Genomic DNA, 15,806 nt, shown 5'->3' with positions numbered 1-15,806 from the left:
AAACGTTAAAAGTTAGATTTTATGTAGTTAGCTTTATTATTATTAGTTGTTTTAGATTAAGTTAAAAGGATAATAAAATTCAGAACAATTATCGCATAAACGATACTCTATGTTATATTAATATGCTAAGTGAACCGAAAAGTAATTTTGAAATTCAGGTCATCATTTGCATGTAGTAGATAAATATTTTTAACACCGAATTAAGAAATTATTGTTCAAGCCATTATTCTGGATGTGTATTTTTATATTATTATAAAAATACAATACAGATTATTCTAGAATTCTAGCAATTATGTTCGTCTCAGAGTTTACGTCAAGTATTAACGTAAAATGCGTAAAGAAATATCAAAAGGCAAATTTAGTCGTTATAGAGTTGTAGGTTTGGTGAACCGTTTAGATATTTAATTAGTCAAGAGGAAAAGAATGTACGTTATTCAAATTTTAGGAAGTTTAAATATTAAGCAGGGGTCATGGGTACATAATTTTCCCCCATTAATTAAATATTACTGTTACAAAAGCGAGTCATAACCTTTCTTTAAGATGTTTAGTTTTTTGTTCTCGCATTAATTAGCGAGAATTTAACTTATGACATATCTTAAGCTATCTCTAGCTAGTATTTAAACTACTGGCGATGTGTATAATTCTATCTTGCAAAACCAACTATCTCTTCAACAGAAGAATTACAGACACGAAGAATGAAAAGTAAGGGATTCCTAAACCTTTTTTTCCTTAAACTAATGATGCTTATGTCTACAAAGAAATTGTAGTACTTGATTTTGGTAATTCTCTTTGTTTTTGGTTTTCTAAACCATATAGCGCAGTGAGTTCCTCGTATTAATTTCTCTAAAATTGATTTTTTAAAATAGTTTGTTTTTACTCTTCCTTGTGTTTCAGATTGGTACTGTATACTACAGATGAATAGTTAATATGCCACATGATGGTGTCCTATTTGGCATATTTTTTTAGAACACAGAAGTGTCACGTGTATTTGTAAACTTAGGGGTCGTTTGGTTTGAATACGGCTTATGTCGGGATAAGTTATAATGGGATAAATTATGCTAGGATTAGTTATGCTGGTATTGTTTTTTATCCACTGTTTGGTATGTTGTATTAAAAATGACAATTGCATAATTTCTAAGAAGGTATAAGTTATCCCGGCACTAATTGCCCCACCCTCTACAAGGTATAAGTTATCCCGGTACTAATTTTAATCCCGGAATAACTTATACCTAAGTTTATTAACCAAACAAAATATTAAAATAATATTAATTTTTTATACCAGCACTATACTTAGACCTCATACCAAACGACTCCTTATAGAAAACATGTAGATACTAGAGAGCAATTTTCATATTGTAACAAGTAATTTGCATTATATATTTTACAGATTACTAATCTCATTTTTTTTAAAAGCTTCGAAAACAAAAAACTTATGATGGATGTTATTTGCGTGCAGTGACACTAAATTCAAAGGCATTCATTATTCTCATTGTTGTGGGAGTATTTGTACGTGACACCTCAGCTAGGAAGCTCCTGGGAGATGCAGTAGCTACAATCTTTGACTACAAGATCCCTACAGCAGATGGCTTCGGACTAGGTGCTCAAATTATAGGAGGATCTGGTGGAGGAGGAAGCGGCGGTGGCGGTGGAGGAGGTGGAGGTTTTAGTAGCGGATTTGGTTCAGGATTTGGATTTGGCTTCGGTAGCGGTCAGGGTTCAGGTTTAGATGGTAGCGGCGGTGGTGGCGGAGGCGGCGGTGGTGGTGGCGGAGGTGGAGAGAATGGTGGTAGCGGTTATGGCTTTGGAATAGGAGAAGGTTTCGGTGGAGGTGGTATCTGATCCAATAAATTTGCCGCATTGAAGAATAATTGGAAGTCAGAAAACAAAACAAAAAACAATAACAATTTGAAGTTGGCCGAGGCTTTAATTTTATGTTTTAAGCTTATTATGTGAGAATATTTACCATTTGAAGCTAGCACTGTCCCATCTGATTGTACAAAATGAAGATTGAAGAATAAAGGCATGTTTTTGCTGACAATTCATGAACTTGTTTGTTTTAACTGATCTTTGTTTCCTTCCTGTAATTCACATTTCTTGACGGGGAACAATTTGCTCAATGGAAAAATCCAAAATGCGAAATTTAATGCGCATAAAAATAGAAAACTAATGTTAAAATTGCATAAAGTGTAATCATAATTATTATAGTTAAAATGAAAAAGAATCTTAGAGCCTGTTTGGCCAAGCTTCTAGGAGGCCAAAAGTACTTTTTTTTCTCTATACTTTTTAAAAAATTTAAGTTGTTTGGCCAATACAGAGAAGTACTTTTGGCCAGCAGCAGAAGCAGTTTTTCTGCATCCAGAAGCAGAAAATTCTAGCTTCTTCCAAGAAGCAGAAGCAGAAGTGAAAAATTAATCTATTTAAGAAAAAACTATCCTCACCATACATTTATATTTTCCAAATTATCCCTTACTAATTTAAGTTTTTTTTTTTATTTTTTCTAGTTTTTATCATTCTTTTAATATTAAAGATATCATATATATGAATCATATTGTTACTTTCTAAATCCTTTATTGACCTTTCCTGTTTTTTGATTTTTTTGTGTAATGTCTTGTAACTTTCCAAATTATCTTCTTCTTTTTTCATACTAAAGCAAATTATCTACATCCTTCTTTGGATTATCAATTCTCTTCCTACAAATAATCATTTATAATTTCCTTTGTTAGATGTTATTAGTTCCCGAATCTTTAAACACTTATCAAATCTAATTTGTGAAAATTACCTACAAATAGGTAATAATTTCACAATTGCATCGTATAATCTATTAATATATTATTAAAAGAAGAAAAAGTATCACACATTAAGCCAAGTGACAATAGGCACTTGGCAATTTAGGACAAAGTTAGTAAGGTTAGGTAATACTAATTAGTTTCTTTTTGAATTTAAATTTTAAAAAAAATTAAATTATACATTATGTGTTGTTAATGGGTAATTAGTTACTCTTTTTGAATCTGAATTTAAACGTACTTAACTATTCTTTTACAAAAAAAAATTATTTTTATATATTTAAAATTATTCTATTTTACGCTCAATGTCATCTTTAAAGTTTGACACTCAGAATCATCTAGTTACAATTATCATGGCTATACAAAATTTCATCCGATGACATTCTTCTACCGATAAGGAATTCAATTATTATGCTAATGAAAACATTACTGCAGAGACTGAGGAAGGAGTTAGACCTTCTGATATTCCTTTAGAAATGCAAGGCAAGTATTCTACTAATATGGAGGCGTTCTGTGATAGACGCAGAGATGAAATTGTTGAGAAATATTATCATGTGTGAGTGACTTTACTTATTATTTCATGGTAGATTATCAGTATATAGTAAATGAATTGGCCAAACACAAACTGTTTTTTTTAAAGCACTTTTGAAAAAAGTACTTCTGAAAAAAAAGTACTTTTTAAAATAAGCAGATTTTTGCAGTTTGACCAAACGGGCTCTTAGTCATTGGAAAATTTGTTTAAATTTTCAAACAGTATAGTGCTTAACAAAGAGGAAACAAAAAAGTTACAGGAGTACTTATTAAGGGAGAGTAATTTATTTTTAAACCCCACTATCTCATATTTCCCTTTAGAATTTTTACTTTTCTATACTAATTTGGAAAATTATTTAGCCTTAGTATTGAGGTTTTAACTTAATTACTACTTCATATATAAATTACCAATTATATATATTTTTAGTATTAATAATTAGGGAAAATGAGATTGTATTAATTAAGTGTTCCCTAATTAATTATAGCTTACAAACCTCAGATATCTTCTCCAAATCAAATCTTTGTACAATCGAATCAGTCGATTTTTCAAGTTAATCCAATTGCAGTCGTTGTTGGATGATAAAAGAGGGAGTCTAGCTGAAACATCTAGCAATAATGGGGTCCAAGAAGAAACTAATTAATTCCCAGAAAAGTTTTCGTTTTGCTTCTCCAGTTAAGGAAATGCCAATTATCTTTGTGCGAAGCTTAATTAAAAAAATTCTTGAACAATAATGTGGCAGTAATTAGGCGAATCTGTTGGGTTAGATTTTTTTTTTTTTTAATCGGATGTCCCCGAAGGGACGGGTTAGATATTTTGAAATAGTGAAAAAAGTCATATATTAAAAATCTCCATTGACGACCATTAAAAAGCTTTGAAACTTTAAATTCAAAAATTGATTTTTGTGAAATTGTTATTTTTTTGGATTGGGTATATTGTTGCAAATGAACGGGAATATCCTTTGTAGTTTATATATCAATTTTGAGAGATTTTCGTGAAGATTCGAGGTGGTTTAGGTTAGAGTTTCATATTGAAACTCAAAGAAGTCATACAAAAATTGTATATATTTTGTATATCGGGTGTAAAAACGGCATACACAAAATATACAATTAACATAGTTGTATAAAAATTATATATGAATTGTAGTTTTGACCGGATTTCGTACAAAAAAAAATTGTATCTAAGTCATATATAAATTATAGATTTTGACCGGATTGTATATATTTTGTAAAAAGAACTTCAGATATTTTCTGTAAATAGGAAAACTAAAATAACCTGGATAAAATAATTTAAAATTTCATATATCTATCTATCTATATCTAAATTGCTATAAAAGCACGAATGTTGAAACGCTATATTTGAACGACAAAAACATCCTTGAAATGTTAATCGACTTTTATACCCTTAAAAGTTTAATTCTTTTTGGGAAAACACAATACCATAGTGGGTACAATTGCAAAATTTAAAATTTTGCTTATAATAGAACTCTAAAACCAACCAAGATTTTAGAAAATCACCGCCACTAGCCCACTTCATAAAGGAAGCATACCTTATTCGTAATGGGAATTCTAATTCAGTTCAGCCTTACAACTCTATGTCATTTATATAAGGAAAACTAATTGTTAAGGAATTATTTGTAAGAGACGTGCATATTTTTTTTTTATTTAACTTTGAGAATTATCATCAATTGTCAACATATTTTAGTTGTGATTGCAGGCCGAAGGTGGTTATGTTGCTTTGCGATACAACAGTTGAGTTCTTTATTATTTTCTTGAAATTCTGTATTACCTGCTATCCCCGAAGCATGTTCTCCTCCCATTTAAAATGTTTGTTCTTGTTATTTTCCTGTTGTAGATATATATATAACTGTTCAGGTTTATGTGGTAGTCCTATCTAGCTTCGTCACTACTTCGCCGAGGTTAGGCTAGGCACTTGCCAGCACATGGGGTCGGTTGTGCTGATACTACACTCTGTGCTCTTTTGCACAGACCCAGGTCCCGGACGGCAGCAGTAGCTCGGGAGCCAGCCTTCAGTCCACCGAGACTCCGAGGTAGCCTTGCACGCGTCCACAGGCTCGGCGTCTCCTCTATCATATACTCCATTCTGTTATCTCATGTTTTCGAGACGAACAGTGTTATATTTCTTTCAAAGGATTGTATTTAGTACTCTTAGTAGTCCGTGGATGATGTGACACCAATTCTTGGGTAGAGGCACATGTTGAATTCTGCATTATTGTTCAGCTTATTTAATTTAAGTCTTCCGCTTTAATTTCATATTCCGCTGTCATTTAAATATTTAACGCTTGTTGTTATGATAGATAAAAGGATTTAAAATGATAGGTAGGAGTTTATGTTTTGTGGCTTGCCTAGCTTCTACGAGTAGGCGCCATCACGACTCCCGAGGGTGGGGAAATCCGGATGGTGACATTGCTCATTTGGTAAATTTTTTTTATGTGCTTTATATTTAAATATCTTGATATATTAGAGAATATATGATGAGAATTATGGTTTGTTAAATTATTGTTGAGATAGATCGAGAAATTTTTACTTTTTTTTCACCATAAATGAATTTCTTCGCTTTGTATATGTAATTTTTTAAATTGAGTTTCTTTTTTAAAAATTAGAATTAACCAATTCCATTTAGACTCGGCTATCTACAATGAGAGAATCCTAAAACCACGGCCTTCCAAATTACAAGTATAAATTTCGACAATGTCGTACGTGCACAAGCAATAATTACATGATAGGTCACAATTAATTTTCTAATATTCGGACATTTTAGAATTAATACTCTATTAAAAATTAGAGAATTTTTCATAAAACACCACCTTTTAGTCCTAATTAGCTATTTATAGATACCCTTTGCTATATTACGTTTTATAGATACCTTTTATGTTTTTATACAATGTATTTCATGTATTTAAGATGTTGTATTCATTAATACAACAAAAAGAATAGGCGTAAAAACGGGAACTCCAGCTAAGTGTTATCTGTATTTAACTGTAATCAAGCGCAATTAATGTGAAATACAGTAACGTTTTTGCGCAAATTCTGGGAACTTAAACTTGTTAAAAACGGAAGAAAATCAAATCACATGATAGTCTCCTAATTTAACTCAAATAACTAAAACGAGTACACATTAATCTGTATTCTGCTCAAAGAAAGCAACTCAGAAACCTGAAAAGAAGGAAAAACCAGAGCAACATCTGATCGAACTTCTTCAATTCTCTTCTCCTTTTTTTCTATTGATACAAATTATATACAAAATAAGGTATAGTTGCTCTATACATATGGCAAGTTTAACAGTTTTGTTGTGTCGTTCTGGCAAGTGGAACGATGAGGACAATTATATCGATTTTTCAATTGAAGGAATACTAATTAAGGAGTATGCCTCCTTTAATGATCTACTTGCTTCAATTTTTAATCAACTGGGTATAGATTTGAGCACAAAGACCATTAAAATACAATACAAAATAGATGGAAATTGCACGCCAATGGAAATACACAATGATATGGGTTACAGAGTGTATGTAGAATTGAAAAAAGAGAACAGAGAATTTGGGATGTATCCTTTGTGCATAACAACTATCGAAAAAGAGCTTATTCGGAGGTAGTTTAAATCAAGGCGACATTGTGCAAATAGACGAAGCAGTTCAAAGGAAAGGTTCCGATACAGATGATACACTGGCTATAGAATTTGTCAATTCAAGAGAAGCGATTGGAGTGTTCGAACTCCACAAGGATTTGATAATTTCAAAAACTAATCAAAAGGAGGTTATGGCTGGACAAGTTTATAAGGATAAGGCTACATTGAAAGAGGTGATGGAGAATTATGCTATAGCTCAAAGGTTTCAATTCCGGGTTGATCGGTCTAATGCTGTCAGGTTTGCATGTATTTAAATTTTTGGTTCCTTTGTATTGTCCATTATTGATTCGCGCCGTTTGTTTAACGTAGTGGTATTTATGCGTATTTGTGTATTTCGTCCTGATGATCACAGATGAAAACATATGTTTGTTTAGGGTCCTTAAATACATGTATTCAAATGTATTTTACTGGTATAAAAACACAACAGTGGCTCTAATTTCTTATCAAGTCTACTGTGGTATTAAGTGTATGCATATACAAACAAGTGTTCAGATGTATTCATTGTATTTAAACGCATATAACTAAAATGAATTCAGTAGTATACAAATTTATATATATGTATATATGTAGGGATGTATATATGCCAGATTGTATTTGTCTGTATATGAGCTGTATTTTTTGTAAACAATTATGCTAATCAAATGTAAAATGATTAATTATTTGCAGCTATGCATTATTATGTATTTCAGAAGATTGTGAATGGAGGTTTAAGGCTTCAAGCATTAACAAATCAGAACTATTCAAGGTGAGAGAATTCAATGATAACCATACATGTCCGCTGAAGGACAAGGTGTACGAGCAGCGGCAGGCAAGTAGCAGCCTTATAGGTGGAATTATAAGGCCAAAGCTTACAAACCATAAGAGGAAATACACTCCGAGGGATATTATTGATGATGTGAAATCAGATTTAGGTGTAGATGTTAGCTACATGTTGGCGTGGAGGGCTAAAGAAAAGGCAATGAATTTTCTGAGAGGTGAACCGGCTGATTCGTACAAAAAATTACCAGGATACTTATATACAATGGATATGACATATCCAGGTTCCCACATCAGAATGGTAAAATCGCCAAAAAATGAATTCATGTACGTGTATATATCATTGTATGCCTTTATAAGGGGGTTTGATCATTGTAGACCAATTGTTGTTGTGGATGGAAGTCACCTAAAATCTTACTACACCGGGACATTCGTTTCGGCAAGCACGTTGGATGGTGCAGGTGAGTATCTGAATAATAATACAATCTGTTAATATTTTAAATATTGAAATACATGTTTTAAAAATAATTATATTCAATTGTATTTACAGGTCATATATTGCCACTAGCATATGGTGTTATTGATTCAGAGAACGATGCTGCTTGGACGTGGTTCTTTGAGCAATTCAAGATAGCATACGGTGTAAGGGAAAAGATGTGCATCATTTCAGATAGAAATGAGAGTATCATTAAATCTGTATCGAGAGTGTATCCAAATGTACCACATTTTTCTTGTATATGACATCTATGGAACAACGTATATAAGAAATTCAACAAGAGCCATGCCAAGTTGAGCGAGATATACTTCTCGATGGCAAAAGCATACATACAAGCTGAATTTGACAGTCTGATGGAGAAGGTGGAGAAGATAGATATTAGGGTGAAAGAATACTTAGAGTTAGCTGGTTACGAAAAGTGGGCTAGGTTGTATGCACCTGTTAACAGGGGATGGACAATAACGTCAAATATTGCTGAGTCAATCAATGCTGCACTAGTTTCAGCAAGGGAATTGTCAATATACGACTTCCTCGAAGAATTTTAGGAAGATGGTCTTTGGACGTTGGGAATTGTAGTAACCGCAAAGAAGCTACACAGACATACAAGACGCTTGGGAAAAAATACCAGAGATGCTGGAGTTGAATGAGACAATGTGTACACGTATTGACTCGTAAGTTAAATTTTAACTGTCATTTGCTGTAATATATAGTTTTTAGTTATTTTCTAATTAGTGGCATGAATACAACTGAATAACAATCATTTTTAAGTAGAAAACATCCATTAATGTAATTGAATACAACTGTATGCTCAAGCCACATAAAAGACATATTTGCCCATAAGATCTGATATGAAAACAACTGATATAACTAAAAACATGCTGGAAAAAACAATTGGAAATACATCAGAATACAACTAGCTCTATGATATGTAATTTTTATATGTATTGTGAATACGTAAATACGATGATTCTAATGCTTCGTTAGCATACTGTTGCCTAAAGTACAACAGACTTTTGATAAGTTCTGCACTTCTCGCAGTTGATATTTTGGTGGTCTAAATATATGATGTATTCTTATATATGCAAATGTTTCAGTTGTATGTAACTTATTAATTCAGCATTATACATTTGGTAATTCAGGTAAATGTGTTCAAAACTTATATTTCTATTTTTAAATGTAGGTGGTACCATCAACTAAATACTTACATACGGTTAACGCTGGTGGGAGGAATTACACAGTCTGCCTGTTAGAGAGAAAATGTATTTGTGGGAGGTTCCAAATTGATGAATTGCCATGCCCACATGCTTGGGCTGTATTGAAGAGCAAGTTTCTAATGCCAGAAGAATATTGCTCTAACTATTACAAACCAAGTACAATTGTAATGACATACGATGTGCCAGTGTACCCGCTACCGACAAAAATGACTGGAATATACCAGAACATGTTGCAGAAGAGGTTGTACTACCACCCAAATGGAAAAGACCTCCTGGAAGGCCAAAGAAGAAGCGCGATAAACTTTAAGTGAATTGCTGCAGCCGAAAAATCAACATTCATGTAGCATATGTGGGCAGGGAGGACATAACAAGCGAACGTGTAGAAATGCTCCACGTAATAAATAGTTAACACTCTGACATGTATTGGTGCTTCAACGATTTGTCAATACTTTTGATGACATTATCAGCTATAATAAATTCTCTTTTTCAAGTAATATATTTTGAAATGACTTTCTTGAATATTTTCTGAATACATTTAGTTGAAGTATTTTTATACAGATAAATATAGGAAATTTTACACCCTATAGAAAACCTTAGTATCTATAAGTAAGTTGAATACATATGAATACATATGAATTCATTTGAATACATTTGAAAACTTACTGAAAAATTGAATAGTTGCAAACAAAAATAACTAAAGCTGAATACACATGAATACTTATGAATACAAGTAAAACTTACTGGAAAATTGAACATTTGGAAACTATCAAAATACATGAAAATACATATGAATACATATGAATACATATGAATACATATGAATTCATTTGAAAACATTTGAAAACTTACTGGAAAATTGAATAGTTGCAATCAAATATAACTAAAGCTGAATACACATGAATACTTATGAATACAAGTAAAACTTACTGGAAAATTGAACATTTGGAAACTATCAAAATACATAAAAATACATATGTATACATATGAATACATATGAATACATTTGAATACATTTGAAAACTTACTAGAAAATTGAATAGTTGCAATCAAAAATAACTATTGAATACATATGAATACATCTTAATACAACTGAATAATACATTTAAACTATTGAATACTTATTTTTTATGTATTCAAATTATGCTGAAGACATCTGAATAATACATTTAAATACATATGAATGAATGTAGCTGAATACAATTGAATTTGACAGTTAAATACAATTGAATACAACTGAAAGCAAAAAAAATACAGCTGAATTCTTTTGTATAACATACCATCAGCATATATAAAGTTTCTGACTTTGACATTAACATGTTTATTAACTAAAACATGTTCAAGTAAAGTTACTTGGTATTAATACACATTTGACTCCTGTAAGATAAATATATATTCAAACTGAAGAATAAGCATGAATACTTATGAACAAACCAAGTGAAACAGTCATTGAAAAGTTGCAATTGTCATACACGAACACTGTTGCTATAAGTGATAAGTTTTTCAATCTAAATAGCATCTATACCCAAAACTACTCAAAACAGTATTCTTCTTGAAACTACACTCCAAAACTACAATAACCTAAAGCTATTCTAACACTATCTGCATCTTTGCCTCCGACTCAGTGATTTGCCTAGCAATCTTTGAAGGTGCTTCATTCTCGCTTATGGCATCAGCGTCTATCTTGCGCATAGCATAGTCTCATAGGAGAGCACCATATCTTTGACGGAGTAGAGTGGAATCAAATGTTGTTTTTGGAATCTCTCCAAGAGTGCTCAGAAACTCTGCGTATGCTGCAACATGCACTCCACAATCCCTAAAAAGTAATTGATTGAAATAATTAAAAATAATTCATACAATTAGATTTGTATATAACATACAAGAATGATGATTGAATACTTACATGCTCCCAGCTTTCTGTTGAGGCAGATCTGAAACGAGAAAAACTTCAAAGGGATCGTTATGTGACTTGTCAGTGTATGCTGAATAAGCAGACCAATCTATGCCTTGACTATCTCTGTAAAAGCCACTGATTGATAGATACAGAGGTAGAAGCTTAGCTAGCTTATCAATCTCAGAAACTACATAGGCATCATGACCTGCAGATCTGTACGAGTCATACACTTTGATACATCTCTCCTTGAATGTGACAACAGCCAATACCCAGTGTAGTTTGTCCTTCAAGTTGACTGGTATCAAGACATTATCCATAGTATGCCAAGGTACATTGGCATGCAATCTGTAGCCCCTCATGTACTCACATACCACATCCTCTTGTTTGGCTACATTAGCATTACTATCTACATCAGCATACCTGTCGTATATTTCAGCGATTCTTGTCTTAAATATACAATCAATAGTTGTATACTTGAAGTTGCTTATTTGATTGTACTTCCCCTTCTTTCTCAAATAGTAGAATATGACGTCAATATGCTATACACAAAAGAGGTAAGTAGATGGTGTGAGTCCAATTAATTGAACTATTAAATAATATAGCTAAATACAGAGAAATACATATGAAAGTACAGTTGAATACAACAGACTATATGTGAATAAAATTGTTGACTACAACTTACTACATATTAGTACATCTGATTAAACCAATTCAGTATTTTTTTTAAAATATATTAAGATGAATTATAGTGAGTAATACAACTGACTACTTATGATTTAAACAGTTGTATATGACTGTCTAAACCTGAATACATCTGGATCCAAAGAAATTAGGTTGAATACAGATGACTACAGCTGATTAAAGCATTTGAATACAGATGACTACAGCTGATTAAAGCATTTGAATTCAACTTAAAATATAGCTAAATACTTCTGATTTTAAAAGTTGAATAAAGCTGAATATAGACATAAGACTAGAGCATTACGAGCTAGCTTCCTATAACTCTTTCTAAATCCCGGGAAGAATGTATCCGCTTGGTAGGCATAAGTGGTGTAAAGTGGCCTTGAAAGAAGCAAGCCTACTCTTGAAATCAGCTGACTACAGCTGATTAAAGCATTTGAATTCAAGTGAAAAATATCTACTATAGATGAATACAGATGTTTAATAAAGATGAATACAAATGCAGTTGAAATTAGCTGAATACAAATGAATATAGGTGTTAAATAAGGCTGTATACGAATGCCCTTGATTACAAAAGAATTCAGGGGATTAAAACAGTTGAATTTAATTGAAATTCCCTGAATACAGATGAATACATATGTTGAATAATACTGAATATAGCAATTGAATACAATTGACTCTAGGTGGTTAATACAGTTCAATTCAACTGACCATAGTTGAATACAGCTGAATACACCAAAATACAACTAAATACAGCTGAGTAAAACAACAGAATACAGCTGAAGGAAACAACATGTTGTTATTCAAAGAAAATTAGTCAGTTTGGGGAAAAAACTTACGTTGTCATCCCATAGCTTCCCGTCAATTGATAGAAGGTCAAACCAATTTTTGGAATTAACTTGATCAACTCCAAAATCCAATGGTATGTGAAGTATTGACTTGTTCTTCTTGTAATGGTCTTCCAAATTACTTCTACAAGTATGGTATAAAAATCATTATATACATTTTGAAAATTATAAAAACTTAATACAATGACCGGGGGAAAACTCACTTCTGATCATGTCTAGCTAGAAGACCATCACGAACCCATTTGTCATATTCCTGAATGATTAACATAGGATGTGGCCCCGTTATTGAATCATCCTCAAAGGGGTGTCTTTTCTCAAAAATGGAGGTCAACTTTACTGAGGTACCTGTTGTACATTGAATTCGTGAGTAGGGAATTTTAAATTTAAAAGCCATGAGGAAAGCTGAAACTTAAGTTTATAAAATCACTTACCTCCCGAGTTGAAGTTAGACTCATAAGGCGAAGGTTCCATCTACTTGGTCGCCGATTCCTATGAGATTGTATTGGTGTTGCTTCAGCTTTTTTTGCACTGGCGTGAATCACAATTCTAGTTTCTGGAATTTGACTGGGAAGAAACTTGTCGTCCAGCTCAAATTGAGATACATAGAATTCTGTAGATACACCCTCTTGAACTGTAGATGGTATGTTGGACGACACCTCTGATGTAGTTTTCCACTCTCCTCTTGACTCCAAACATTTTTCTTTAAGCACTTGTTTCTGGTCATTGTATGTATCATTGTTAGTGTAGTAACTTAATGTTAGAATACAGTTAAATACATATAAGTAGCTAGAATACATTACACATATTCAAGATTAACAAATCAGAATACATCAAAATACAGCTGAAATACATTTAAAATACAGCAGTTAATTCCATTTACATTTTAAAGTTAACACAGATATGAATACAGCTAAATACAAATGCTCAATATGTTAAGAATGTTAAACCTCAACATTATCTCCGACATCTGTGTCAATGCCATCATCACGTGTCCCTTTGGGTTCAGTTTGCTGATTTTGTTGAAGATGGTCTGAAAGCTTCTTGAAGTTATCATTGATCAATGTTCTTAGAGACTCGAAATCTCCCACAACCTTAACAATACAAAAAAATTAGAAGATTGCGCCAAAAATATATGAATGGTAAGCATTAAACTGTAATGTTTAATTTGTGGTTAAATACTCACGTACTCTTTGAATGAATTTAGGTCTTTCCTCAAAGAAGATACTTCGTCATTTTGGCCTTCTGGCAGATGATTGTCATGCAAAACCTTATGTCCAATTCCGGAAACACAATCAGGAGGAATCTTGGGCTGATATTCTGTTTCATTATGATGCCTTTCGTGTTCCTTGCGCTTTTTATGGGGCGGTGATGAAGATGGACCAACAATTGCGACATGTTTCTTCTTATATTGAAGATCGGGTGTAGGAGAAAAGTCATCCAAATCCTCTCCCGATTTGTCTGAATGAGCAGGAGTAGGTCTGTTCACAACATCGGCGGCTACAGGAGGAATCTGAACAACGGCAAGCTCTATATCGCTTGGACTGATGTCCTTGAAAACAATCTGAAAAATGAAATATAATAAAAGTCTAACTAAAAACTTCCAGATGCAGATCTGGAATACAAAATGAAATTTCTATTGAAGATAAGGCAGAGTTGATGATTTGGAAATAATATGCATATGTATGACGAATTCATAATGAAGGCTACAACAGTTGTATATTGCTGTATGCATATGAATACAATTGTATGCAGTGGATGTATTCAACTGTATGCAGTTTCTGTATGCATTTGTATACAAGTGTATGCAGCTGATTATTAGTCCCTATGCATTTGTATACATGTATCTTGAATCTATATGCAAGTATTTATTTATGTAAGCATTTGTATCCAAATGTATATTGCTGTATGCATCAATATCTGAATGCAGCTGATTATACAAGTATTTCTATCTGTATGTATTTGTATAGAAATGTATTCTGCTGTATGCATCCCCTGAAAATGAATGCAGTCTATTGTATGCAAATGTATGCAAAATCTGGATGCATTTGTATGCAACTGTATGCAACATATTTTGGAGAATATGACAGCAGAAACTACAGCAGGTATTGAAGCATAAAAAATGTATCTGAATGCAACTGCATACTTCTATATGCAAATGTATGCCTATTAATTATTAATAAAATCTAAACTAGCAATGATACAATTTGTATATTACCATGTTTCCAGTGTCATTGAACATGCCGTTCATCAGATAAGCAAAGGTTGGCTGATTTCCGGTGGTTCTCCAATTGAGTATTCTGGGGACCACGTCATCAACTCGGAGTGCAATTTTAGAATCAACAGAAGAACATCACTCATAAAACCATACTTGCATAGCTAGGGGCATCCCAGCTATCCTGTAATACTTCTTCACTGCATCCATCTTCTTGCTAATCGATTTTGTCAACATCTCAAATGCTTTTGAACCCCAATGATATTCAGAATAGCGCCCACTCTCTACTAAGTCAAAATGTAGCCTTGGTATAGTTGTACTATTCTTCTCGGATGAAAAAATGAAGGTGTGTATGAAATACAACAACGATATCTTCAAGGCATCACCATCATTGTCGGGGCCCCATTTCTTGTCATCGAAGCATTTCATCAAATGTTTCTTCTTGACAAGATTAGCACCTCCAAAGTAAGTCTCAATAAGCCGGTTAGGAAGCGTTTCACTAAACTCAAAATCTTCATCATTACCAACACATTTTAGGCCAGTCACAAGCGCAAACTCCCTTAATGTGAAATGTAATTCAGTACCATTGACGTGTACTGCAAATACATTATTAGGAGTGCCTTCTAACTGGAGAGGCATGAAGCATCTGAAGAGTTGATGTTGAACTTCACAGTGCTTCATTTGAAGAAATGAGCCAAAGCATGTATTGCCAAATTGTTGGTACTGAACAAGAGTAAGGTTCTCTTTTAGC

At 32.8% G+C, this 15,806-nt stretch overlaps 2 protein-coding genes across 2 annotated transcripts; both read left to right on the top strand.

Annotated features, from left to right (window-relative positions):
- LOC109233892 (glycine-rich protein 5-like) lies at positions 617-2,046 on the top strand. Its single transcript, XM_019399743.1, has 2 exons — positions 617-702; positions 1,457-2,046. The coding sequence occupies exons 1-2, from the start codon at positions 696-698 to the stop codon at positions 1,837-1,839; spliced, it is 390 nt and encodes a 129-aa protein (XP_019255288.1). The 5' UTR covers positions 617-695; the 3' UTR covers positions 1,840-2,046.
- LOC109233679 lies at positions 6,602-9,734 on the top strand. The gene is made up of 6 exons (XM_019399550.1): positions 6,602-6,743; positions 6,955-7,195; positions 7,624-8,174; positions 8,264-8,430; positions 8,479-8,706; positions 9,390-9,734. The coding sequence occupies exons 1-6, from the start codon at positions 6,602-6,604 to the stop codon at positions 9,732-9,734; spliced, it is 1,674 nt and encodes a 557-aa protein (XP_019255095.1).

The sequence above is a fragment of the Nicotiana attenuata genome, chromosome 10 (assembly GCF_001879085.1).
Source record: "Nicotiana attenuata strain UT chromosome 10, NIATTr2, whole genome shotgun sequence".
Taxonomy (NCBI): domain Eukaryota; kingdom Viridiplantae; phylum Streptophyta; class Magnoliopsida; order Solanales; family Solanaceae; genus Nicotiana; species Nicotiana attenuata.
The sequence above is the reverse complement of the archived record's forward strand: the minus strand, read 5'-3'. Positions and strand labels throughout refer to the sequence as shown.

What these genes read in the sequence shown, in the direction of transcription:
- LOC109233679 (XM_019399550.1), top strand. Translation starts at nt 6,602, where the DNA reads ATGGCAAGTTTAACAGTTTTGTTGTGTCGTTCTGGCAAGTGGAACGAT. An exon ending in TATCGAGAGTGTATCCAAAT is followed by an intron (nt 8,431 to 8,478) that starts GTACCACATTTT and finishes AACGTATATAAG; the next exon opens with AAATTCAACAAGAGCCATGC. An exon ending in AGTCAATCAATGCTGCACTA is followed by an intron (nt 8,707 to 9,389) that starts GTTTCAGCAAGG and finishes TTTTAAATGTAG; the next exon opens with GTGGTACCATCAACTAAATA.